The 25888-nt window shown below is 39.4% G+C and overlaps 1 protein-coding gene across 10 annotated transcripts in view; it reads right to left on the reverse strand.

The window, feature by feature from the left end:
- Positions 1-25888, reverse strand: part of CFAP43 (cilia and flagella associated protein 43) — a 165500-nt gene that overhangs the window by 17597 nt on the left and 122015 nt on the right. For all 10 annotated transcript variants that reach the window (XM_077125944.1, XM_077125940.1, XM_077125939.1 and 7 more), the window contains 9 exons: positions 17461-17586; positions 13246-13350; positions 12138-12254; positions 11029-11256; positions 9361-9567; positions 7597-7686; positions 7235-7315; positions 6488-6613; positions 157-276 (listed from right to left, as the gene is read on the reverse strand). In XM_077125944.1, coding sequence (XP_076982059.1) covers positions 157-276; positions 6488-6613; positions 7235-7315; positions 7597-7686; positions 9361-9567; positions 11029-11256; positions 12138-12254; positions 13246-13350; positions 17461-17586 — 1200 coding nt within the window. The remainder of the gene's footprint in view (positions 1-156; positions 277-6487; positions 6614-7234; positions 7316-7596; positions 7687-9360; positions 9568-11028; positions 11257-12137; positions 12255-13245; positions 13351-17460; positions 17587-25888) is intronic.

The following is a 25888-nucleotide window of genomic DNA, read 5'->3' on the forward strand; positions in this document are numbered from 1 at the left end:
CTGAAAGAGGGAGAGTGTAGAGTGAAGGGGAGGGTGGCACCCGAGGGCTGGAGAGGCAGCTGGCCAAGAGCACGCAAGGCCTCCGCGTCTGGGCAGGGTGTCCAGGAAGCTCCTTAAAAGAACTCATCTAAGGAAAACTTTCTTTTTTTTTTTTACCTGGTTGACAACCATCTCTGCCTTTACTCTCCTGTCAAAGAGTCTTTTCAAATATTCATCAAAGTTCTGCGTGCTTTCTTGAATAGAATTTTGAAGTTTCTTCAATTCTGCTTCTAGCGACTGAAAAAAAAGTCAAAGTAGTAAAGTTAACACCTAGGAATATTGGGTGCTCCTAGGAAGTGGTGTTTAGTTTGCTCTAAAGTGCCTCAGGGAGGGGCAGGAGGAGGGTAAACTGTCAGTGTTCTGGACCCTCCACCTTCATCCAGGAACCCTCCATTTGGAGCTTTTTATTATAGTGTGTGTCTGAGAAGTTTGGTGAAAAGTTTACACTGGGGGTGGGGTGGGGGGAGGCTACAACTACTAATCACAGCTAACGATGCAGGTGGAAGTAGGCCTGGGAGAACCAAACGCAACAAGTCTTTCCCAGAAAGTTCTGACTTTATAGCCAGAGCAATTTCCAAGCACACAATGTGGCCCTAAAAAAGTACTGATTTTTTTTCTAAGCTGTGAATATATTTTCATATTTTTTATTTGTAAAGAGAAAAGGAACGTGTATATATATAATGTATATGTGCGTGTGTGTCTATGTATTTATACTCTCTTGATTTTTTTTTTTTTATGGTGTGTTCCTTGAAACAGTTCTTCTACATCAGGGAAAAAGAAGTTCCTTTTTTTTTTTTAATTCCACTGGGACTTAGAGCTAAGTAGGTAAACGGAAAGTTATACGTTTATTTATTTATTTCTAAGAGAACACCACCTGCAGATCATTGTTAGGCATACTCTTACAATTTTTTCTATGAATTTTTTATAACTTTTTATTTTGATATAACTTCAAACTGACGGAAAAGTTGCAAGAATAGTACAAAGAATTCCCATAAATTTTTTACCAAATTCACTAATTTTCAACATTTTGTGCCATTTGTTTTATCATTTCACCCATCATTTCTATCATCTATCTATCTGTCTATCTGTCGTCATTATCATCTTTTTTCCTGAACCATCTGAGGGTAAGTTGCAGTGCAGGCCAGTTACTCTGTGGAATGTCACTCAGTTTAGGTTTGTTTGATGATTTCTCATGCTTAGACCCAGGTTACACAGTTTTAGCAGGAACACTACCTAATTCATATTGCATTCTTCTCAGTGCATCATATCAGACACATTATGTTGGTTTGTTTCATTATTGATGATGTCGACTTTGATTACTTGGTTAAATAGTATCTGCCATATTTCTCTATTGTAAAGTTACTATGGTCTCATTTGTAGTTAATAATCAATTTGTGGGGAGATACTTGAAGAAATACCTTGAAATATTTTGTTCCTCATCAAACTATCCATAGGCTTTAGCATTCATTGATGATTCTTACTTAAGTCAATTATCACTATGATAGTAATAAATATATTTTAAAAACTCAAGTTCTCTCTATGTTGGTTTAAGAAAGGAAGATACTGATGCTGGGAAGATGATGGAGAGAGAGGTTTAACAAAAAGTATAGAGGCATATGATACATGAAGAAACATTACCTAAATTAAGCTAATTAAACAATGAGGAAATACTTAAATACATGAAAAGCATACTGTCAGGGCCAACTCACTTGTAATAATTTTCGCTAATAATCATAGGAATGGAAGAGTCCTAAAGGTTGTGGCCACCTATAGAGTGTTTATCAAGTTCATATGTTCCTAGATGATGGGAACACCATCATATGGCATATGGCCAAAGACCATCCTATTGAGCCCAGATTTTCCCAACATCCTGACCCATTCTTCTATAAAACACTTAAATCCAGGCCTTTGAGGTTCTCTGGTCATGAAAGGAAATTTTTGTAATGTGAAATGGTCTTTTCCCCTGTTCTTCATATACCCAAACTCTCTCACAGCAGGCTCTTCTCGTGCTTTTCCATCTGTCTGTGCTCCATCCCACTCTTAACCTCTTTTCCTCCGAATGCAACAAATGTTGCTTTCTCAAGAAGCTTTCCTTAGACCCTGTCTTAGGTCTTGTCATAGGTTTTAAAAACAAAGACTGAAAAAGGATTCTAGTCTAGATGATTTCTCGAGGGACTACTCTTCAGGAAAAACCTGTAAGGAAGTGAGGGAAAAAGGGCAGGCAAGGGGCAGGAGCTGAGGAATGACATAATCTCAAGTGGTTCAGCCTTGGCCTGATTTCCACAGGGTGTGGGAGAGGCTTGGCTGAGTTGTCTCACCTTGAGGCAAGGGTAACTGGATATCTGTAACCCCCACCCCATCAGTCAGCCATTGTCGCCCTAGGTGGAGGTATTGGAATAACCTCGTATGAGTCTCTGGATACGGATGCTCTCATCACTCCAGAGAAGGACTCGGGGTAAGTCTGTAGCTGCGGCACTCATAGCAGCTAGGGGATGGGTATACCAGGCTGTAAAGGGGACATGGTGGGTACCAAGAGCTCCCGACTGAAGTATGCCTTGGTTTCTCCTGGCACAGAAACATCCTGAACTCGTCATTCCTAATTTATCACACTGTAGTTTAATTATCATGTGAGAATCTGGTTAGTATAAACACCCTGCAGCCCAGACAGTGAACACCAAGAGGAGCAGAGCCACGTCTACCTTATTTACTACATATCCCTCAGGACCCAACCCAGTGTTAACAGACAGCAGGCAATCAAGGAATAGTTATTAAAGACATGGATGTCACTTTTCCTTAAAGATACCTGGGAAAACCTAATTTTGGAAAAAAAAACGGTCTGTATCAGGTGCTGGAAAGAGAGAAGTATGTATGAAAAACACAGAAATCCATCACACCAGGAATTTCTCCCAGCCCTGAAAAAAAACATGAAATGGCTTGCAATTTAAGAATGTATTGATTTGAGCTGATCAGACTGTAAGTTCCTGAGGCAGAGGTTGGATCTTTTAATCTATGAATTCCCAGCTGGGTTAATAATTTCATTCACTCATTCAACAAGTATTGAGTGTCTATTATGGGTCAGGCATAGTTCTAAAAACCCAGAATAAAGCAATGAACAGTGCAGACCAATTCTCTGCTTTCATATCATATCCTAATAGAAAAGATAGACAATAAATAAACAAATAAAAATAAAGAAGTGATAAATACTGTGGAGAATAATAGAGCCATGGAAGGGGGATAGAACAGTAAGGGTGGGGTGGGAAGCTGTGTACGAAGATGAGGTAACAGTTGAACAGAGATCCAAAGAGGTAAGAGAGCAAGCCACGTGGCTCAATGAATAGGAGCGCTCTAGGCAAAGAATAGAGCATGTGTCAAGAGCCTATAGCAAGAATAAACAGCAGGCATTTGAGCCAAGTGTTTGCTGGAGAACATCAAGGAGGTCAGTGGAGCTGGAGCAGTTAATGAAGGAGAAGGTGATAAGAGAAGAAATGGGAGGGATGCAGGATCAAGATGAAAGGAAAAGCAGGGAGATTAGTGCAGGTGAAAGATGATGGTGGTTTGGATTAGGGTAGTAGTAGTAGTAGTAGATGGGTGAGAAGAGGAGCTACTAGAGCATCAAAAAGAAGGGATTCAAAAGGGCATGGGGCCAGAGGCGTCATTCATTTTCCAGTCACCACAGTAATAATTGATTCAGGGATCATCAATGGATGTGAAAATACGATATTAGCATAGCAGAAGAGTCACATAGTCTCAAAATGTCACCTCAACCGATAACCTCTTAAATAGAAAGAAGAAAAAGGATTTCTATAATGAAATTGGCCGACCATCACTTACCAAGTGATCAGACTTAACAACCCCCACAATGGGGCCAACCGACATCAAGTGATGCAATGAGCTCCTGAAGTGATGCACCGAGAATGATGCAGCATCACCTAGGTGGTGCTATGGTAAAAAAAAATATTTTACCTAAATCTAATAACGAGCACATAATCAAATACTAGTTGAAGGAGGCATTCTACAAAACAACTGCCTACGTTTGTAAAAGAACATCAATGTCATGGAACACACACCCACAAAACTATATTAAAGGAGACCAAAAGACATAAAACTAAGTGCAACTGACTCAATTTTGGGTTAAAAAAAAAAACAAACGTTATGAAGGACATCATTGTAGTAACTGTGGAAATTTGAATATGAACTATATATTAGGTAATGATGTTATATTAATATTAAACTTCTCGCTGTGGTGGCTATGTAGGAGAATGTCCTCATTCTTAGGAGATTTTTATGCTACAGTATTAGCATACATATTTCATATGATATCTGCAACTTATCTCAAATAATTCAGCCAACGATAAAAAATAGAGAACAAATATCAAAAACTGAAGATTGCAGGTGGAGGAATATGGATGTTCACTGTACTATTCATATAATTTTTCTGAAGGTTTGAATAATTTCAAAATAAAAATCAGTAAAAAATATAATTCAGGTTCAGGGATAGGTGTAGGGATAAATTGAAACAACATAGGCCAAGAGATGATAATTGTTGAAGCTGGTAAAGGTCATTAAACCATCCTCTCTACTTTTATAAATCTTTCACATTTTCCATAATAAACTTTTTTCTAAGACTGAGATGAGAGAAATTTGAGGGAGTGAGCACAGACTTTCTTCTGAGTTTTGCTGTGAAGGGGTGCAGAGGCATGGGAGAGTGGATCAAGGGGAAAGTGGGGCCAAGGGAGTTTAACTTTTTATTTTGAAATAAATTTATAGTAACCAAAAAGTTACAAGAATAGTACAAACAACTCCTATATCCCCTTTAAATAAGATTAGGTATGTGACAGCATGTGTGCATGTCGATGGGAATAATCCAGTAGGGAGGGAAAAAATAATGATATAGGAAGAAGAAGGGGAAATTATCAAAATAATGACATCAAGTAGGTGAGATGGGATGGGATCCAGCACACAAGTGGAAGACCAGTGTTGGCTGGGTGCAAGGTCCTTTCATCCAGGGAAACAGAAAGGCAGGGAGACTATGGATTCAGTGCAGCCTGGTGAGAGGGAAGGGAAAGATCCCTCCTAGTCGCTCTCAATCTCCTACTTAAATAGAAAATAGAAAGTGAGTTGAGGGTCAGGTGATGGAGGTTTGAGGACTGCAGAGAAGGTATGAAATGGTCCTCTAGGATCTTGCTACTCAAAGTGTGGAACACTGACCAGCACCAGTGGTAGCACCTGGGAGTTTGCTAGAAATGCAGATTCTCAGGATCCCTACATCCATCCTGGCCTACGGAATCCAAATTTGCATTCTAAGTAAGATCCCCAGGTGATGTGGAAACCCATATCCCTAGCACTGGGCTAGGGACAAAATGTAATAGCATCACTGGGCAGCTCTCAAGACCCAATTAAGACTACAGTCATTAAATTACATTAAAATACAGTCAGTATTTTTGCCTTGTCCACTGCATGGATGCAGGTGCAGAAGAAGCAGAACAATGGATTCAGTCAAGACTGGGATATTATCAGGTGAGTATGGCCACGGAGCAGGGGAGTAAGGGTGTGGCAGGGGACTGTTACAAGACAAGGCCATGAGTAAGTGCTTGGAATGGCCATCACCTAGGCAGCTCTACTCCAGAAGGCCTTGAAATCTTCACTTCTTTTCAGACTACTCATTTTGATTTTTAAACCAGCACTATCTTAGGATAAAATGCACTAAGGACACTGTTTGAAATGCCAGTGAATAAAAAAGGGACAGGTTAACAATAAGGTTCAAAAGAGTTGTTCATGAGATATAGTCACCATAAAGCTGACAAACTGCCCTGCCTCGTATGATAACATGATTTTTCTTCTTCACAAGAATAAATCTTATTTTCTTGGCTCAATATTATCATCATCTTTTACATTTCAATTATAATTATAAAAAATTGTAATGTGGGAATATAAATTTCTTTGCAATGGAAAGAGGAACAGTAGCAGAATTGCATTGCAAAACCCCATATTAACATTGTAAAGTATATGTTGCATTAATTGTGTCACTCTTTTCTCAAATCTTTTCCTTGAGCTAGAGAATAAATCAACCAAAAGCATTACTGAAGTTAAACCAATGTAAACTATATAAAGCAATACTTGGCAGTGCCTGGCACACACTCCAATAGGTGTTCATTAAACATTTTGAGGAATGATTGTAATAATGCAGGAAATGTGGAAGTCGATAAGAATTTTCTTAACCATTGCTAGATATTCTTCTGGTTTTAAGTTGTTCTAAATCTAAACATTTATCTCCACCCGTTCCTCCAAATACCAAACATAGTATTATGCATTTCTCTTTCAAATTTAAGCTGAAGAACTATGCTTAAGCTACTAAAGACACTGAGAAAATAAAGAACATTTAATTTGAAAAGATAATGAAGCGGAACCCCGGATTTGGTAGTTTATATTAGTCGTTTATTCTTCTAACCTTTCTATACTTATCTCTTTCTTCATTTAACTCCTTGACTTTTTTCTCGTACTCTCTGAATTGTTTCCTTTCCTCTTCAGACCATAAAGCATCAGATTTTGCCATAAAAGCAGGCTGAGGAATCACCTAAAGTTATAAAGGAAAGCATTTATTCTAGTTCAAGCATAAATATAGTAGTACTATAAAAGCTCAGAATTATCCTTTAAAGAGTCCTTTTAAAGGGTGTAATATTACACCTTTTAAAGGGTGTAATACTTTACGTTGGCAGGGGCAACGACCAGACACTTTGACCAAAGGATATGAAAAAAATTAACTGTTTTTCTGTGACACAATAAAGGTTGGGCAGTTTGGGACACAGCCTCTGAGGTGGCAGACAGTGGTATGTGTTGAGCTCTGTAGCTAGAACTATGCCTGAGCTCCAGAACACCCATGTCAGGTATCAGAGGAAATGTTCCCTGGTACATATAGAAGATTGCAGGTGCAGAGCTAACCCCCACCTTCTGCGAAGTTGGCAAAAACACTGTGTTTTTTGTTAGTTTGTTAGTTGTCAGGTTGGAAGGCAAATCTGAGGATTCAAGCCTCTTTTTATTTGTCTGATGTGGTATGTTTATTACCAACTAAGAGGTTGTGTAATATTTATTGCTGTAGAATTTCTAAAACACAGGTCTATGTAAGACAAAAGTGGTAAAAATGTATGCAGCTCTTTCTAGCCCATTCCACCTTCTGTGATGATGGCTGGAATCTCACCATTCTCAGAATGTCTTCCTTCTTGACTTCCAAAACACCACCCATCATGTCCATCAGGGCTCGGCGTCTCATGTCTGTGCTCTGGGAAAGAACCAAGGTCAGAGAGGGCAGCTAAGACAGAGGGTTGCCCACAGTGGGCAGCACCAGGGGCAGCCTCCCACCCAGCCTTAGAATGACTGCATTTTGGATTGGCAGAAAGTGAACTGTGGAAGGAAGAAGAGGAGGAATCCAACTGAGATTCGAGTGACCACTGAACAGGACAAAGGCGTGGAGTATGAGCACAGAACTAGCACATCAGACTAGGAACAAGTATCCCAAAAAGGAAAGAGGATCTTAAGTACTGTTTAAGCAAAACTACATACATGTGATGAAAGCCATCGCTCCATTTCACGGGTCACAATCAATTCTGCTTTGGCTTTTTGCCACAGATTCACATGTTTGCTGGCTTTAATCTGCAAGAGACAATACAGTTTCCTGCTGTTGTTCTTACAAAACTCAAATCAAACTTTCCTTTCACATGCTGGCAAGAGGTTAGCAAGGGAGTAAAGAAATTAAACAGACTATCCAAATTTTGCAATCGATTTCCTAGTTTGGAATGAAAAAGATTGGGTCTAAAATGAAGAGTTGGAACAATAGACTCTACTTTTCTATTAGTTCAAAAAGCCATCTTATTACTAAAGATTATAACAGAAGACTTGATTTAGATTGAGGGTGATGGGGTAAGGGTGGTCCAAAGACTGCCACCTAAGCCAAGTCTTTAAGAATGGGGTTCCTGGGATGTCAAGAGCTTGCGATGTCAAGGAATTGTGAGAATGCAAGTGTGGCCAGATGGAAGAAGGCAGAAAAGCGGCTGGAAAAGAAGTGGGCCAGGGGTGGTCAGACAGGAAGGGGCTTGTGGGTTTTATCCTACATGAAATGAGCAGTCACTGAAAAGGTTTAAGTAGGGGAGGGACATAATAAGTTTTGTCTTGTAACAAGATCACTCAGCTGAATATAGACTGGATTAGAGTAAGAGAGGAGGAAACCTTTCTGGCATTAATTATGCAGAGTGACTGCCCACAGCAGGATCCTCCCAAGAGGGTCAGAATGACGTCCTTCATATCACCCTGCTCCAGGGTTTTGGGTGATATGGCAAGAATCTGGTTCAGGAAGAAACAATTTGCTTAAACACACACACAGTGGAGTGTAGAGGTTAGGAGGGCAGACTGAGGTGTGATAGTCTTGGTTCAAACTCCAGCTGTGTTACGCCCTAGCTTTGTCACTGTGGGCAAGCTACTTCACCTCTCTTTGACTCAGTTTCTCATCTGTAAAATGGAGGTAATATATAAGCAAGGGGTTTTCTTTAAGTATTCTTTTAGCATTTAAAATTTTTTTTGTTAGGGCTGTTGTAGATTTACAGAAAAGTCATGCAGAAAGAACAGAGAAAGATAGAGTTTCCTCCCATGAACCCCTTCTCACTGATGCACACAGTTTCCCTAATACTGTTTTGCATTAATGTAGTCTTTTTTTAATTAAGATATGGTCATATTTTAATTTTCTTTAAGGATTTATTTGCAACTATCTCTGTACTAAATACCTTTTAAGAGGACTGTCCAGTGAGCCTCCTTTCTCTGAGAACCATATCATCCTAATAACCTAAATAATTACTGGTGCTCCCTCAGCCTTGTTCCTATAGCATGAGCTGACTTCCTTGTACACAAGCACTAGACCCAAGCTGGGCTTAGGAGCCCTGCTCAGGCAAATCTAGAATTGGGATTAAGAGAGTCTAATTCAAATGAACTGCTCTCTGAAGTGTAAGAGATATAAAGCGGAAACGGCTAAAGGAAGCTGAAAGTTAGGGAGAAATTTGCTAAGAGATGAAGGAGAAGGACTCCTGGACTCCTCACAAGGTTCAAACTTTGCTTCCTCCCTCCCTCTAGGTTTGGTGCCCAAGTCTTTCCTGGACTTCATGGGATTCACAAATGAAACCCTCTTTATTGCAGAGGCTGTGTCAACTGTTTTTGGTACTTGTAACTAAGCATGCTACGTAATACAGTTGCTTCCAGTAGTGTAAAGAAGATGAATAAATAAGAGATCAGGAAAATGTCAAGATAAAGAAGAGAAAGGGTGACATAGCAAGCCAGTACCTCTTTATTTTCCACGACAAGGGTTCTCTCTGGCTTCTCGCAGTCTTCAAATATTGGTTGCCAGACATTTTCTTCCAACTCTAGATCTAAAATAATTTCTTCAATTCTTTCATTTCTTTCCAACACACGTGCAATTTCAAACTCTTTTTGTTTATATGCAGCATCAAACTCATTATTAAAAACAGTTTTTACTTTGTAAATGATATCCTGAAATACCAATATGAAAATACATTACATATTATATCTTTACTGGCAACACAATCATACCGTTTTACTTTCCTTTGTCATTCTGCAAATTATCAGGTAAGTTGATCTTTCAAAAATACTGTTCATATTAAGTCATTTCTTGGTTTAATAATCTACAGTAGCATCTAATCAGGTGTAAGATTAAAGCAACAGCACAACTGTTATATTACAAACTGCTCCTGAAATGTAAGTTATAATTCAATATGCAGGTGTGTTGATAAATGCTGAAGTTGGTGATGAGTTCTTGAAGGCTCTTTGGATTGTTCTGTCTACTCTTGAGTATGTTTTTAAAAAATCCATCAAAAAGTTAAAAAAGCAATATGCAGTGTTTAAGTTGGGAAATGTCTTTTTTTGGAAACCCAATTTGGGAGTGATGTGGAGAGAGGATGCTTCTTCCAAAGAAGCACAGCTACGCACAGTGTTCTTCACCTATATGGACAGATCATTCTCAATTTGGAAGTGAACCTAAGCTAGCCTGCTAGATTAGTTCATTTCTAACGTGGCAGTGGGTTCAACTGGATTGCCACAGTTGATGGGTACAGCAATGGGTCAACTCAATGTAGCCTTTATTTTACAAAGCTTACTATATATTTCTATCCTACTGAAGATGAATTCAATGAAGGAGGGTGGGAAAATTATCTTAAAAGCTTGCACCAGAATTTAAGTGACAGGAAAGTGAGACCCTGAGGACCTGAGTCAGTGGAAGCTGAGCAACAAAAAAGATGACCAAACAATTCTGAGCATAAATGAACAGAGACTTCAGGGGTTGGAGGAGAAAAAGAAAGTATGGGAAGAGAGAGCTGAGTAACATGGCAGGAAGCTGAAGCTCAAACTGCATTCAGAACTGAAGGACTTTCATGAACAGGAATGGCCAACATTAAATTTCAACTATATGCATTGGTACACTCTCAGTCCTTGCATTGTCAAAAACCTTCAGTAGGGTCTTCTCCATGTACAGATGTGTTCTGAGACTGACGCGTTTGGTGGAAAGTCAGGAGCAGTGCTCAGATTCAGAGGGAACCCAGTACCTTATCCCTAAGCCTCCAAACTTACAGAAATTTTAGAGAGGAAACTGTATTTCCCCAAGTTAACGAGACGAGGAAATTATAATTGACACTGGATTACATAGACGATGGCATTCAAGGGTTTGTTTTCTCTTTGAACTTACTGAAGATTCAGGCAGAAGATTGGCTTGTGGTGCCAGCCAGTGAAGAATGTTCTTTAGAAACATTCTTCATACAGAACCCAGTCTGAATCAATGAAAATGACTCTTGTACACAGCTCTATCTCAAGGGCATGGACGCTATTCCATCTATTGTAAATTCATCATTTGATGGGCATTAGATTTCAATATGAGCCCTTGTAAAATATCTGATGTGGGAGTTTTAGAGATTTTCAAGAACAAAGAGAAGATCCACCCACCTTCAGTAATATAATTTGGTTGATTTTCTCCTCTCTGGAATGAAGTTCCAATTGGCTTGACAATAAAGAGGTATCTACCCCAAAATCAGTACTCAGACTGCCAAGCAGGTAATTGGGCAAATTGGTATCTTTTATTGCTATGTTTTCTTCTTCCTCTTCATCCTCCTCTTCATGATGCTTTTTAACCAATGTAACTGCAGACTGAACTTCTACAATTTCCTTCCGTAGCTAAATATAGAAAAAGATGGCATGGAAATTATTCAATGATAAGAATTCTTTAAAGGGCAATTCTGTGACAATCAGTGATCTCAACAATCACTTTAAAACGTTAAATTCTCTCATCAGCAACTGAATTCAAAGTGATAAGACTAAAAAATTGCTACAGTATAGATTAAAGCTTCAGAAATGGATAAACTGTGGATAGATCAAAAGAACAAAAATTGTTCTTGATAATATATAATATTTATATGCATGTGTCAGTCTGACACCTGCTTATAAATAGTTTGAGTCTTTTTGGTACTTCAGCATTAAAAATATATCTTCTCTTCATATTTTGCAAAGGAACTAGTTCATATACGACTGGTAGGTATAAGAATTATGTATGCCTTCATTTTATATCTCAGAAAAAGAGCAGATGCAAAGTTCTCACAAAAACAAAGCTATATAAAACGGGCTATATATATGAGTGGTTGGACAAAAATTCAGCTAATGAAGCTGGGGATGCTTTAGGAAACCATAATTCTATCAAAACAGATTCTATTTCAAGCTTGCTCAATTACCTTAAAACGTAATTCCTGTGTTAAGGCAGGATTAAAAGAATATTGGTGGGATGAAGACAGTCTCTGACTAGGGCAAGAAAAACCTCCAAATCTCATTTTTTCAGTATATCTTCATATTTGAAGGCTAGCCAGTGTTGTAAAGGATTCATTTGTAAAGGATTCATTTGTGTGAACATATGATATTCATTAACATATATTCTACAAATGAACAAGGGAACAAAAATATAAATACAATCTATATCTTAAATTATATGCCAACTCAATTCTGTCTGAAGGAGGCCCTGAAATAAAAAGCATCATTCTTAATAACATATATACTTAAAACTGTACTTTAAGACATTCTGCTTCAATTCTCTTTTGCTGTAAAACACTCTCCAATTCTTTCAACTCTTCAGCTGTGCGCTCTTTCATTGGGAAGTTCTCGACCACATAGGGGATGTGAAAACACTTGGGGAAAAAAGGAAGATGAAATAAAGCAACTTCAGTAAAATTTTGCATATCTCAGGGTGAAGTCAGAGGTATTTTCTCTCATTAAAATCAACTTATAGAATATCACTGACAAGGGAAACATCTTTAAAATAGAACAATACTATTTTGTTGCTATTAGTGTAATGTTTATATAAAATTACTATATTTTGTGAAGAATTTATTTCTAGAGCAATGATTTTCAACAAGAGTGATTCTATCCCTCAGGGGATGTTTGGCAATGTTTGGAGGCATCTGTGACTGTCACGACTGGGGTGAGAACTGCTACTGGTGTCTGGTAGGTAGAAGCCAGAGATGATGTTAAACATCCTACAATGCACTGGACAGGCCCCCGCAACAAAGAATTATCCGGTTCCAAATGTTAACTGTTAAGCTCACCCAAGATTGAGGAACCCTATTCTACAGCCATACTCAGTCACATAAACATAGGGAGGCCATATACTTTATGTTTAATAGTCCTGTTAATAGTTATTCTAGTACCATAGACATAAACTGGGACTTTTGGTCATCCTACACAAAGATGGAAATTATGTCAGGAGGATTCTCAATACAACAGCATGAAAAACAGCCCTTTCGGAAATGCGAAGGCCGGCACAGATGGAAGGTAAACAACAGTATATCTAGCTTTCAATCTGTGTGAACTGTGACTGAGGTGGCCTTACAGAATAGTCAGATATTAAGTCATACAGGAAAGAAGGCAAGGAGTGTTAGGACAAATCTTGAGAGATGCTGGCTTGGAAACACATGAGAATGGAGCAGAGAGGGAAAATGGGTTAAGAGAAAGTGACACATATGGGTGAAATCTACAGGCTTCTGAATATGAAAGGGGAAGGTTTGCTTTGCATTCTTTGTTATGTGTAAGTTCCTCAAATTTATTTTTTAGTTTTCTGCCATAAGGCTTTTGGTGGAATTCTCATCAGTCAATGTTTTGTACCTGGGCTATATGTATTACCTTAAGAGCTCGCCCTTTCACTGCCATCGAATTCCAACATTCTTCTTTTATAAGGTCTGTTAAATATCTCTTGGCTAGGTTATCCATCTCTACATCTTTTCTTATCTTGAAGAAAGTAGATAAAAAAAAATGATGAAAATGAAAACATGGTCTCTTAAACTGAAAATAATTTCAATTGTGAATTCACTAACTCTACCCACACTTCACATTTAGTACAGAGTTTATTTTAGTTGCTAAGGTACCAAAATGCAATACACCAGAGACGGATTGGCTTTTATAAAGTGGATTTATACAATTGCAAATTTACAGTTCTTCAGAAGAAAGGCACCTAGCTTTCATCTGGGTTTCTCTGTTACATAGGAAGGTACACAGCAATGTCGGGTGACCCTCTCTCCAGGCTTCTGGGTTCAAACAGCTTTCCCCAGGCTATGTCCTTTCTGCATTTCCAAACATCTAGGTCTGAGCTGCTGAGCTTTCTTCTGACCTTTGTCTTTTAAGCCTCCAGCTAATTAAATTAAACACCACTCATTGCAGAAGTCACTTCCCTTAGGTGACTGCAGATGTAATCAGCCATAGATGACTTTTACATGCTGATAATTTAAGGCCACAGCAACAGAACAACTGGATACCATCACCTGGCCAGGTTGACACCTACCTAACTACTACAGAGTTTGTCTCTCTCCAGTACATCAAGCTGCCATGTGCTGAGATGCACTTTTGGAGTTACACATCCCTGTCTTTAAAAACTTATGTCTGTAGCTTGGAATCAACTTCCTTTACAATTGGGACATCAACCCAGATGCCTCTAATGGTGGCAGGTCCAATACAGGAGAGAAGTGAGATGTGAGGACAGGCATCTGGCTGGGTTAAAGGGAGGGTCTTGTGGTGAGGCAGAGCTGGAGATTCCAACACAGACATGTCTGGGCATCAGCTGCAGGGCAGGGGTGGCCAGGGTTGGGGATGCGGGTGCAGAGCCACTGGGCCAAATATTCCTGTTTTATTAGAGAAGCTTGAAATCTGTATACTTATGAAGGTGCCAGATTTCTAAATGTCAGCTTAATTTTGGTCAGCAAATATCTGAATTGCCAGTTTGTGACCCCTGCCTTGGGGTCTTTACTACTTTAATTACTCTATCATTTATATTCATGATTAAAAAAAACTCTGAACTACTTTGGGAGCATATCATTTACATTTCCCCATTTAGAAACATCTCCATTACCTCAATTAATTATGCTTAAGAAATTCTATTACTTAATATTTAAGTAATTAAGTATTCCCAGCTTAATAGAATTTGCCAAAAGATCTGACAAAAAGCGAGACTCATGATCCTGATCCCTCAGTATCCTCTTCAGGGGCTTTCTGGCATTTAACTTTGTGGACTGAATTATTAGGAAGCTAGCTAAGATTAGGAGCCCCCAGATTTTTTTTTTTTTACTTTTTTATTGTATAGTATAATATATATACAAAGTAAAGAATAAAAAGCAATAGCTTTCAAAGTACTCTTCAACAAGCAGTTACAGGACAGAACCCAGAGTTTGTCATGGGCTACCATACAATCTTCTTAGATTTTTCCTTTTAGCCACTCCAGAATATAGGAGGCTAGAGGGCTTAAATACTTTTTTATCATCACAATTGACTTTTTTTCCAAAAAATAACATATTTACAAAAAAGCTACAAATTTCAAAGCACAGCACCATAATTAGCTGTAGAACATATTTCAGAGTTGACATGGATTACAATTCCACAATTTTAGGTTTTTACTTCTAGCTGCTGTAAGATACTGGAGACTAAAAGAGATATCAATTTAATGATTCAGCAATCACATTCCTTTGTTAAATCCTATCTTCACTGTATAACTCCACCATCACCCTAGATCTTTCCATCCTTCTCTATAGGGGTGTTTGGGCTATGGCCATTCTAAATTTTCCATATTGGGTCTGTCACTAATATGTGGTAGGAAGATGGAACTATCTGATGTTCTGGAGAGGGTGGGCCCTCTAGGTGTCAGGACTTATTTGGACCACGGACCCATCTGGAGATTGCAGATGTATAATCTTGTATATTGCCCTGGGTGTTCTTTAGGATTGGCTGGAATGGTCCTGGTTGGGGGTTGGCAGGTTATGATAGGTAGCAATGTCTAACCGAAGTTTGTGTAAGAGCAACCACCAGAGCAGCCTCTTGTCTGTATTTGAACTCTCTCTGCCACTGATACTTTATTAGTTACACTTCTTTTCCCCCTTTTGGTCAGGATGGAATTGTTGATTCCATGGTGCCAGGGCCAGATTCATCCCTGGGAGTCATCTCCCACACTGCCAGGTAGACTTTCGCCCCTCAGTATCATGTCCCACGTACAGGAAGAATGATGATTTCACTTGCAGAGTTGGGCTTAGAGTGAGTGAGGCCGCATCTGAGCAACAAAAGAAGTCCTCCAGAAGTAACTCTTCGTCATGCCTATAGGTAGTCTAAGCTTCTCTGCCACCTACACAAGGTTCACATGAGTAAGCCTCAGAATCGAGTAGCCCCCAGATTTTAAGTGTCTTTTTTATTCATTGCTTCATTGGTTAAGTTTAATTTTCATTTTATTTCTTTTTGGTTTTGAGTCATTGTTTTTGCTTAATTTGGTCTTATTTTATTTCTTTTTGGTTCTGATTCATTGGTTTTGTTTAATTTTGGATCAATTTTGGTTTTGATCCATTGGTTTTGTTTAATTTTCATTTTATTTCTTTTTTATTTTGATCCATTGAGTTAATGGTTGTATTAGTTAGGGTTCTCTAGAGAAACAGAATCAACAGGGAACACTTGCAAATATAAAATTTATGAAAGTGTCTCACGTGACCGTAGGAACGCAGAGTCCAAAATCCACAGGGCAGGCTCCGAAGCCGATGACTCCAATGGATGGCCTGGATGAACTCCACAGGAGAGGCTCACCAGCCAAAGCAGGAATGCAACCTGTCTCCTCTGAGTCCTCCTTAAAAGGCTTCCCATGATTGGATTTAGCATCACTAATTGCAGAAGACACTCCCCTTTGGCTGATTACAAATGGAATCAGCTGTGGATGTAGCTGACATGATCATGACCTAATCCTATGAAATGTCCTCATTGCAACAGACAGGCCAGCGCTTGCCCAATCAGATGAACAGGTACCACAACTTGGCCAAGTTGACACCTGTCCCTAACCATGACAATGGTTAATACAGATTTAAATTATTTCCTTCCTAAATTATCAGATGTTTTGGCATCTCAGTTGTCAAAGCTGCAGGTTTTTTAGCCCCTCCTACCTCCCTCCAAATGACTGGGGCCATTTGATCAACACTTCCAGGCTCAGCCTTAATACTATGTCTGGGTTCTTACTGTGGGTCTTTTCAATCTTTTCTCCATTTTTGAGATCCTGGCTGGGGCTGACTAGTAGTCCGGTTGCTTTAGGATTGGGATCCCTGGCAGGTAAGAATGCTAACTCTACCCAGAGTCTGGCATTTTGCTGCAAACACATTGGGTCCAAGGTGCCAGTGGCTAATACTATTCTTCCCAGGACTGTCTGGTTCCATTGTCATTCCCAATCCAAAACTGAGACTCTTCAAAAACCCAGAGCTCAAGAGAAATAAAACGAAATGAAAGAAACCAACATGTATAGAGCCTTTTTCTACACCAAAGCCAGACTCAGAGGATCAGGGAGGCTTTCTGTGGAATACATAGGAATTTGATGAGTGACAAGAAGTGGGATTTGGAGCAGAGGCCCAGGGATAGGGGTTGGGGAGTGTGAAAAGGGTGAGTTGCCAATGATATATAGTTGAGCAGACCAGAGAAGCAGGTTCATGGTGCCAAGTGGTCTGTCAAACATGAGCTTAGATGCAGCAATAGGAGGGTGAGAAGGGAGGCAAGGGACTGAGTGGTCAATGTGAATGGGTGGGAGAACCTGCTGCCAGGAGAGGAGGGGTCATTCCAAGTCTGAGCCAAGCCAAGCCAAAGTCAAACAGCTTGCAGCCTGCTGTGGATGTCTGAAGTGGATGTCATAGAGGAGAGACTAGCTCAGGTGCCAGCTGACCTAGAAACTTTACTTTCCTATGACATCAAAATTCAATGATCCTCTGACTCATTCCATTCATACGCTGGTAAAATTTTCATTTCTTTTTCACAATTATTCTGGAAATGTTCCCTTTCTTACTCTCTTTTGACTCTTCTTGATATAACTTCATAGTGGGTCAGATTTTTCCATACCTTTGCAACTTCTTCCTCACTTTCATCATGAAGCTTTTCTAGTTCTTCAAGATCCAGGCCGAATTCCTGTTGCTCTAGTTTTGCCATTTTAGGTAGTGTATCATTTTCTTCCATCATAATCAGAACCTGAATTTTTAAATAGAAAGGATGGTGACAAGCAAAGAATTAAACTTGAAAGAAATGATTTTTCCTAGTCTCTTCAGATAGGAATCAATAAAAAAATAGATGCTTTGTTTATCTAACTGCAACTACCAAGTAAAGAATTAAGTTATGGATTTATTATTGTCATTAAAGTTTTACAGTTTAATTCTTAAAAATGCATTCACCTAACTATGCAACATCAAAAATTATAACTTCATCACTTCATTGAATGGTATTAAGGAATTTAAAAAATATTTTAGGTGTGCTAATGATATTGTGGTTATGTGTTTTAAAATCCTTATCTTTTAGAGATATATTCTGCAATATTTAAAGATAAAATGATACAATAGCTTGGATTTTCTTCAAAATAATCCAGGCTGGGGTTTGTGGGTGTAGATACAGATGAAACAATATTATTTCATTATAGTATTATTCTCTTTAATTTTATATATATTCAAACATTCAGTAGTAAAAATTATCTTTAAAATTCATAATTTCTGAAAATTCAAAGGCAAAGGACACACACCACAACATATATGAAAGTATTAGTATCTTGAACACATAAAGAGCCTTTACAAAGAATAAAAAATACGCAACCCTATACAAAAAAATGGAGACTTCAGTTTGAAAATAGTGAACTAAGAACTGGCTTTACAATCTTCCTTTCCAGTTCTAATCCCAAATGTCAATAGAAAAGAAGTGTAAAACAGACAATTCCATTACTGCAATTGGGGGGGGGGTGGAGAGAGAGAGCCTCAGTGTCATGGAATAGAGTAACCCCTGAAAGATGAAAATCAGATGGATCTGAATGATGCCTCACAGTAATGATCCCAAATGCCTGCAAGACAGTTCTCTACAAAAGGTGGAAGCTACATCAGATACAGGAGAAAGGGGTGACCTAGAAGTAACCGACAGAGTGATTAGTTGGGCTACTCCATAAGGAACACGCAGTAGATACAGACTGCATGCATCCCTATCCAGTAAATCTCCCTAAGCCCAGCAGAAATAACAGGAGTGTTTGCCTCCAGGTGGAAGCAACTGGAATAAATATTTGGGTTGAAGAGATAGGGAAATGCCCAAGGAATACATCCACAACCAGAAAGAATGGTGTATACCTCCACTCACAGGATAGACTTCCAAAACACTTTCCATAACTACCTGTCCTTTTGTTTTTATTGAAAATAGACTAGAATACATGCTGCAGTCAGACCTCCAATACTTCGTCACATTGAGCCAATGTCGCCGGATTATAACAGGAAGTTTCAATTACAAAGATAAGCGCACAATAATAAAAATAATAATGTCACCATATATTTGGGGGAACAAAAGACCATGGAAGAGAGACAATAAACTCAACTAACAGAAGACTTGTTACCCATAGAAGAGTAGAATTTTATAGTAATCTGGAATGCAAAACATTATATCCCATAAAAAGAATCAAGAGATTACTGAACTTGGTAATGTGATATTTGAAACAAACAAACAAAAATCAATAGATTGGCTGAATAGCAAAATGTACACAGTGGAAGACAGTGATCTGTCAGAGTCAGCTAAATTCTCTCTGGGTGTATAACAGAGAAGGATAAAGAGATAGAAAGTATGAAAGAAAGTAAAGAAACTTGGAAGTCATATCTAGATGTTCCTATAGCTATGACTTCAGAAGAGAGAATAAGAGAATAAGAGAACAGGAAAGATTTTTAAAAACTCAACAAAAGCCCCAATACTCGAGACTTAAAGAGTATATCAAGCTCCAAGCAGGCTCAGATCTAGAAACAAAAATGTTGTCATGAAATGTTTGAGAACATTTCCAGAGAGGAAAACAAAATTACAAAGAGAGAAGAATCAGACTGATACACATCAGCAACATTAGTTACAGAGAGATCAATAGCTTTGTATAAGATTTTCCAAGGGAAAAAACATTGACTCTCAGATTCTGTGTTCATCAAACTATCATTCAGATTTGTGGCCAAAATAGAGTAGTATGGTCGTTTACTGTTGTTAGCAGCCCAGAAAAGGCCATGTTCTTTTAATCCATTCCTGTGGGTGCAGACCTATTCTGGGTAGAATTTTAGGTTATTTCAGTTGTGACCCAGCCCATTCAAGGGGAGTCTTAATCCTTTTTACTGGATCCTTTAAGACATTAAAAAAATCCCAGAGAGCTCAGAAAGAAAGCCCCAGGGAAGTTGAGAGAGGACCTGCAGGACACAGAGAGGAAGCCACTGGAACCAGAAACTGAAAGCAACAAAATCCAGGAGTGAAGGAGCAGCAGATGCTGGCCAATGTGCCTTCCCATCTGACAGAGGTGTCCCAGATACCAGCAGCCTGTATTCAGAGTCCAGGTATTATCTTGTTGACGTCCTGACTTGGACATTTTCATGACCTAAGAACTGTAATTTATCAGTGTTCTAGTTTACTAGCTGCTGGAATGCAATATACCAGAAACAGAATGGCTTTTAAAAAGGGGAATTCATTAAGTTGCTAATTTATGGTTATAAGTCCATGAAAATGTCCCAATTAAAGCAAGTCTATAAAAATTCCAAATTAAGGCACCAACAAGAGGTTACCTTCACTCAAGGAAGGCCGATGAAGTTCAGGGTTTCTCTCTCAACTGGAAAGACACATGGTGAACATGGCAAGTCTACTAGCTTCCTCTCCAGGCCTCTTGCTTCATGAAGCTCTCCAGGGGGCAAATTCCGTCCTTTCCAAAGGTCCCTGGTGGCATGGGCTCTCTGCTTCGTGGCTCTGCTGTTCTAGTCATTCTCAAGCTTTTTCCAAAGCACTTCCTCTTTTAAAGGATTCCAGTAAAGTAATCAAGATCCACCTAGAACAGGCAGAGCCACATCTCCACAGAGATAATCTAATTAAATTCCTAACGTGCAATGCTAAATAGGGTTTAAAGAAAGGGCGGCCTCCTCAAGATTGGGTTAGGATTAAGCCATGGCTTTCCCTCAGCACATAATCCATTCAAACCACCACAGTAAGCTGATGAATCACCATTGTAAAAGCCAATACATTTCTGGAATATTACATTCCAGCATTTTTACCAAACTGAAACAAGTAGGCATTTACAGACATGGGGCTCAGAAAATTCACCAATAACCAGCCTCTAAAAGGATTGTTAAAGATGTACTAAAACTAGAAGGAAGGTTAGGTAGAAAGACTTAATTCTAAATAAAATTTACATGTTTTTAAGAGTTTTTAAAAATAGTAATCTGGAACTATAATTTCAGATGACATCAGTGAGGGAAAGGGGGCAGAGGGAATTGGAAAAATTAAAAGCAACAACAAAAGCACCTTGGGGTTCTTGTCTTATCTGGAGGGATGGCTTTGTGTACCCATGCCCACTAGACCAGAGCTTTTCCAATTTAATGTGCTATGAAACATCAGGGGATGTTGTTGTTAAAAGAGGATTCTGATTGCAGACATATGGGAGGGGGCTGAGATTCTGCATCTGTAACAGGATCCCATGCAATGCCAATGCTGTAGTGATCTGGACTACATTTGCCCCAGATGTTAGAAAAACAGAAGACAAGCATGTGGGTTACAATTCTTAATAACAGAAACAGAATAATAACTTCAAAATAGTAAATAAAATATAGAATCGTGATAACAAAAAGAGCATAATCAATCCAAAAAGACAGGATGAGGGAAAAAATAAATAACTAGAAAATATATGAAATAGAAAGTACAAAATACAATGACTGTAGTAAGTCTAATAAACATATCATTAACCATAATAAATGTGACTAAATTAAACTTAGCTATTAAATATCCTAGGTAGTATTTACAAAAAGGAATGGAAAAAAGATATATAGTTAGTGCTAACAAAAAGAAATATAGCAAAATACATTAATATCAGGAAAAAGAAAACAAAATATTGAGTTGAGAACATTAAAAGAGACAAAGATATTTCAAGAGGGTGAAAGGGCGGGCCACGGTGGCTCAGCAGGTAAGAATGCTCGCCTGCCATGCCAGAGGACCTGGGTTCGGTTCCTGGTGCCTGCCCATGTTAAAAAAAAAAGGGTGAAAGGAATAATCCATCCAGCAGATCTCAATCAAGCATCTTTTTGCATCTAAGAAAAATGTGAAAAAAATACAAGAAGAAATTAACAAGCCTACAATCATACCCTGTAAAATAACAGTTCAAATAGTAAAAAAGTAAGCCAATATTACTTATAGAGACATCAAAATCCTAAATAAAACACTAGCAAATTGAATCTAGTGGACTACTTAAAATGACCAATGTCTATGTGACAAATAGAAAGATGCATTGTCATTAGAAAATCTATCAATGCAATATTACATCAAAAGAGGAGAGAAGAAAAACTGGGCTTCTTAGAAAAAGAAGCATTTGATAAATTTCACAATAAATTCACAAAAAAACTCTTAGGAAATAAAGATATAAGGGATAAAAGATATCTAACAGAAGCTATAGCAAATACGCACTTAAAGGTTAGATGTATCCTTATTTTGAAGTCTGGAAGAAGACAAGTATGTCCAATATCAGACCATATATAGTTTTATATTGGAAGCCCTTGCCACAAGAATTTGGCAAATACAATTAGATTTCTCTAATAGGAATTAAAAAGACTTTGACCTATCTACCTGTCCACCTCCAACCCCTGCCAAAAAAATAAAAAACAGAATAACACATTCTTTAAAAATATTCATAGGGAGATGGAGTAATAGGATAGGCCAAGTTCACTCCTGCTCCAAAGAAAAGCTAGAGAAGGGACAGAAAAAAGACCGGTAGAGTGATTCCAGGGTGTAAGTGACCTGAGAGGGTCTTCTATACTACATTGGGAGGTCCTGGTTGGAAAAGCAGAAGGATTGAGATGCAGAGAACTGTAGACCAGTCAGCTAGTGCAAACAGCCTAGCATGTCCATTTCTAGACCGAGGCCTGAAGCCCTTAGGAGTGCACGGACAGGGAGAAGGGGACAAGGAAGTAAGCCAAGATGCGTTCCTTAAGTGGCTACCCTCACACGTGCTGCTCCTGCCCCATGACCTATGACTCCCCCCACACCCCACGCACCCGAACCCCATCACCTGCCCCCCACCATGCTCCAAGAAACCCTGCCCAGACCCCCTTCCTATGCATCCCCACCCCACACCCCCACATTGGGCATGCATGCAGTGCTTTCCCAGCCCCACCCACTTCACCCTCACAGATGCACAGTCTAGCCCCATACCTCCCGAGACCTGTGTACCTGTGGCCAGCCCTTGGGCCCCCCTCCTCCTCCCTGCCTCCTGTATGTGGTCACCCGTGTATCCAGGCTGCAGGTGCTCACCTTCATATCTGGGCCACACCCGCACCCAGCCCATACAGTCATTCAACCCCACCCAGCCCCCGAGCTCTGTGCACAGGCGCATCAGCATCCAGCTCCCCAGATGCATGCACATGCACATGCCCACTCATGCCATGCCCCCTCAGCTCTGGGCAAGCATTGATCTGTGCATACAGGCCACACCCAACCCCAGCCCAGGCAGGCACAGTCCCACCCCACTGCCTCTGAACTCTGCACATGTGCACACCAGGGCCATGCCCCCAAGATCCAAGCATACCCAGGACCCTGCCCGCCAAATCCATCACCAATACACCCACATATCCCTGCACAGACCTCTTGACCCCTGCACCACCACACCTGGCCCACACACGTGCACACTCTTGCCCTACCCAACGGCACAAGTGCCCTTCTCCCACACCTGCAAGTGCTCTTGGGAACATCTGTGCCACATAGCCCCACTCTGCAGAAGTGGGCACCCTTATCACACCCCACCCCTGGAACTGTGGACTTACACCAGGGCCCACAACCTCCATGACCTGTGCCCTGTACCTACACAGTCACGCATCTCCATCCTGGATCCCCTGGGCCCCTCACTCTGTACAAGGACCAATTTGAGCACCTACCTTCCTGTGCCCCAACTTCTGTGCCCTGTACCCCACATTCTGACACCTACGACCCACACACTTTATGCACCCACCCGCATCCTGCCCACATACCAGCCCCAGCACATATGCTCAGCACCCCATCCATCACCTGCTGCACCCTACCATTGTGTCCCCCACAAGGTGCCCTGCTCCTGTGCTCCAAGGCCTGCCTGAACTGCAACTCGGCCCCATGGCCCCCGCACTGCACATCCACAATCCTATGACCCATACCCCATGCTCACAGGCACCAGCATAAAGTCTCCAACCCATGTGTAAACCTGCACTACAATCTGTCACCACACTGTTGTACCCTTCCCCATACCCCACATCCTGCTCCACACCCATCCTGTAAATACAAAGCTTTAGACTAGTGAAGGAAATCAATATCCAAAGTAACCCTATCAGGATATTTACATGTCATGAAGACAACAGAAGATCACTAACCATATGAAGATGCAGATAGATACAGCCCAGTCTAATGACCAAATTAAAACACCAGAGTAGACATAGACTTTGGAACAACTAATCAAAGATGTTATTATAAATTTACCTAATAAAATTAGTGGGATGGCTAATGATATAAAGGAGATGAAGAAGACACTAGAAAAGCATAAAGAGGAATCTGAAAGAATAAACAGAGAAATAGCAGTGATCACAGAGATTAAAGATGCTGTAGACCAAATCAAAATTATACTACAGACACACAACAGCAGATTTGAAGCAGCAGAAGAAAGAATAAGCAAACTAGAGGACAGGACCATTGATTTTGAACATACAAAAGAGCAAATGACAAAAAAATATGGAAAATTTTGAATTGGATCTCAGGGAAATGATGGACAAAACAAAGCACACAAATATGAGAATAATCTGTGTCCCAGAAGGAGAAGAGTAAAAGGCTAGGAAGATTAGTGGAGGATATAATGGGGGAAACCTTTATAAAAGACATAAATATGCAAGTCAAAGAATCCCAATGAACCCAAAATAGAATAAATCCAAATAGCTCTATTCCAAGACACATACTAATCAGTCTGTCAAATGTTGATGAGAAGCAGAAAATCCTGTATGCAGCAACAGAAAAACAATCTACTACATACAAGGGGAAACCACATAAGACTGAGTTCGGACTACTCAACTGGCACTATGGAGGCAAGAAGGCAGTGTTAGGATATATTTAAGACTCTGAAAGAAAAAGATTTCCAGCAAAGAATTCTATACCAGCCAAACTGTCCTTCAAAACTGAGGGAGAGATTAAAGTTTTCACAGACAAACAAATGCTGAGAGACTATGTCAACAAGAGACCAGCTCTACAAGAAATACCAAAGGGAGTTCTGCTGGCTGAATTAAAAAGACAGAAGAGGAAGGTCTGGAGGAGGGCACAGAATTGAAGAGTACCAGTAAAGGTAACTTAAAGGATAAAAAGAGATAGAGGGAAAAGAATATATAGATCTGACAAAAATTAAAAAGATAAGATGGTGGATTCAAGAAATGCCTTTTTAGTAATAACTTTGTTAACAAACTAAATTTACCAAGTAAAAGATACAGATTGGCAGAATGGATTAAGAAATATAATCCATCAATAAGCTGCTTACAAGAGACTCATCTTAGATGCAAGGATACAAATAGATCGAAAGTGAAAGAATAGGAAAAGATGTTCCACACAAGCTGTAACCAAAAGAAAGCAGGAATAGCTAAACTAATATTTGACAAAATAGACTTTAAATGTAAAGACATCATAAGAGACAAGGAAGGACACTATATATTAGTAAAAGGGACAATTAAACAAGAAGATATAACAATCATAACTGTCTATGCTCCTAATCAAGGAGCTCCAAAATTCACGAGAGAGACAATGGCAAAACTGATGGGCACCATAAACATTTCAGCAATAATAATAGGAGACTTCAATACATCACTCTGCTCTATAGACAGAACAACCAGACAGAGGATCATTAAGGGAACAGAGAACTTAAACAATTTGACAAATGAGCTAGACTTAACAGACATATATAGGTCATTACACCTCAAAACACCCGGATATACATTCTTCTCTAGGGCTCATGGAACATTCTCCAGGACAGATAATATGCTGGGGCACAAAACAGGTCTTACTAAATTTAAAAACATTGAAATTATTCAAAATATTTCTCTGATCACAATGGAGTGAAGATGGAAATCAATAACCACCAAAGAACAAGAACTTTCACAAATATATGGAGATTAAGTAACAGACTCTTAAACAATGAGTGGGTCAAAGAAGAAATTGCTAGAGAAATCAGTAGTTATCTTGAGATGAATGAAAACGAGAATACAACTTATCAGAATTTATGAGCTGTGGCAAAGGCTATGCTGAGAGGGAA

Source organism: Tamandua tetradactyla, chromosome 13 (genome assembly GCF_023851605.1).
Source record: "Tamandua tetradactyla isolate mTamTet1 chromosome 13, mTamTet1.pri, whole genome shotgun sequence".
Taxonomy (NCBI): domain Eukaryota; kingdom Metazoa; phylum Chordata; class Mammalia; order Pilosa; family Myrmecophagidae; genus Tamandua; species Tamandua tetradactyla.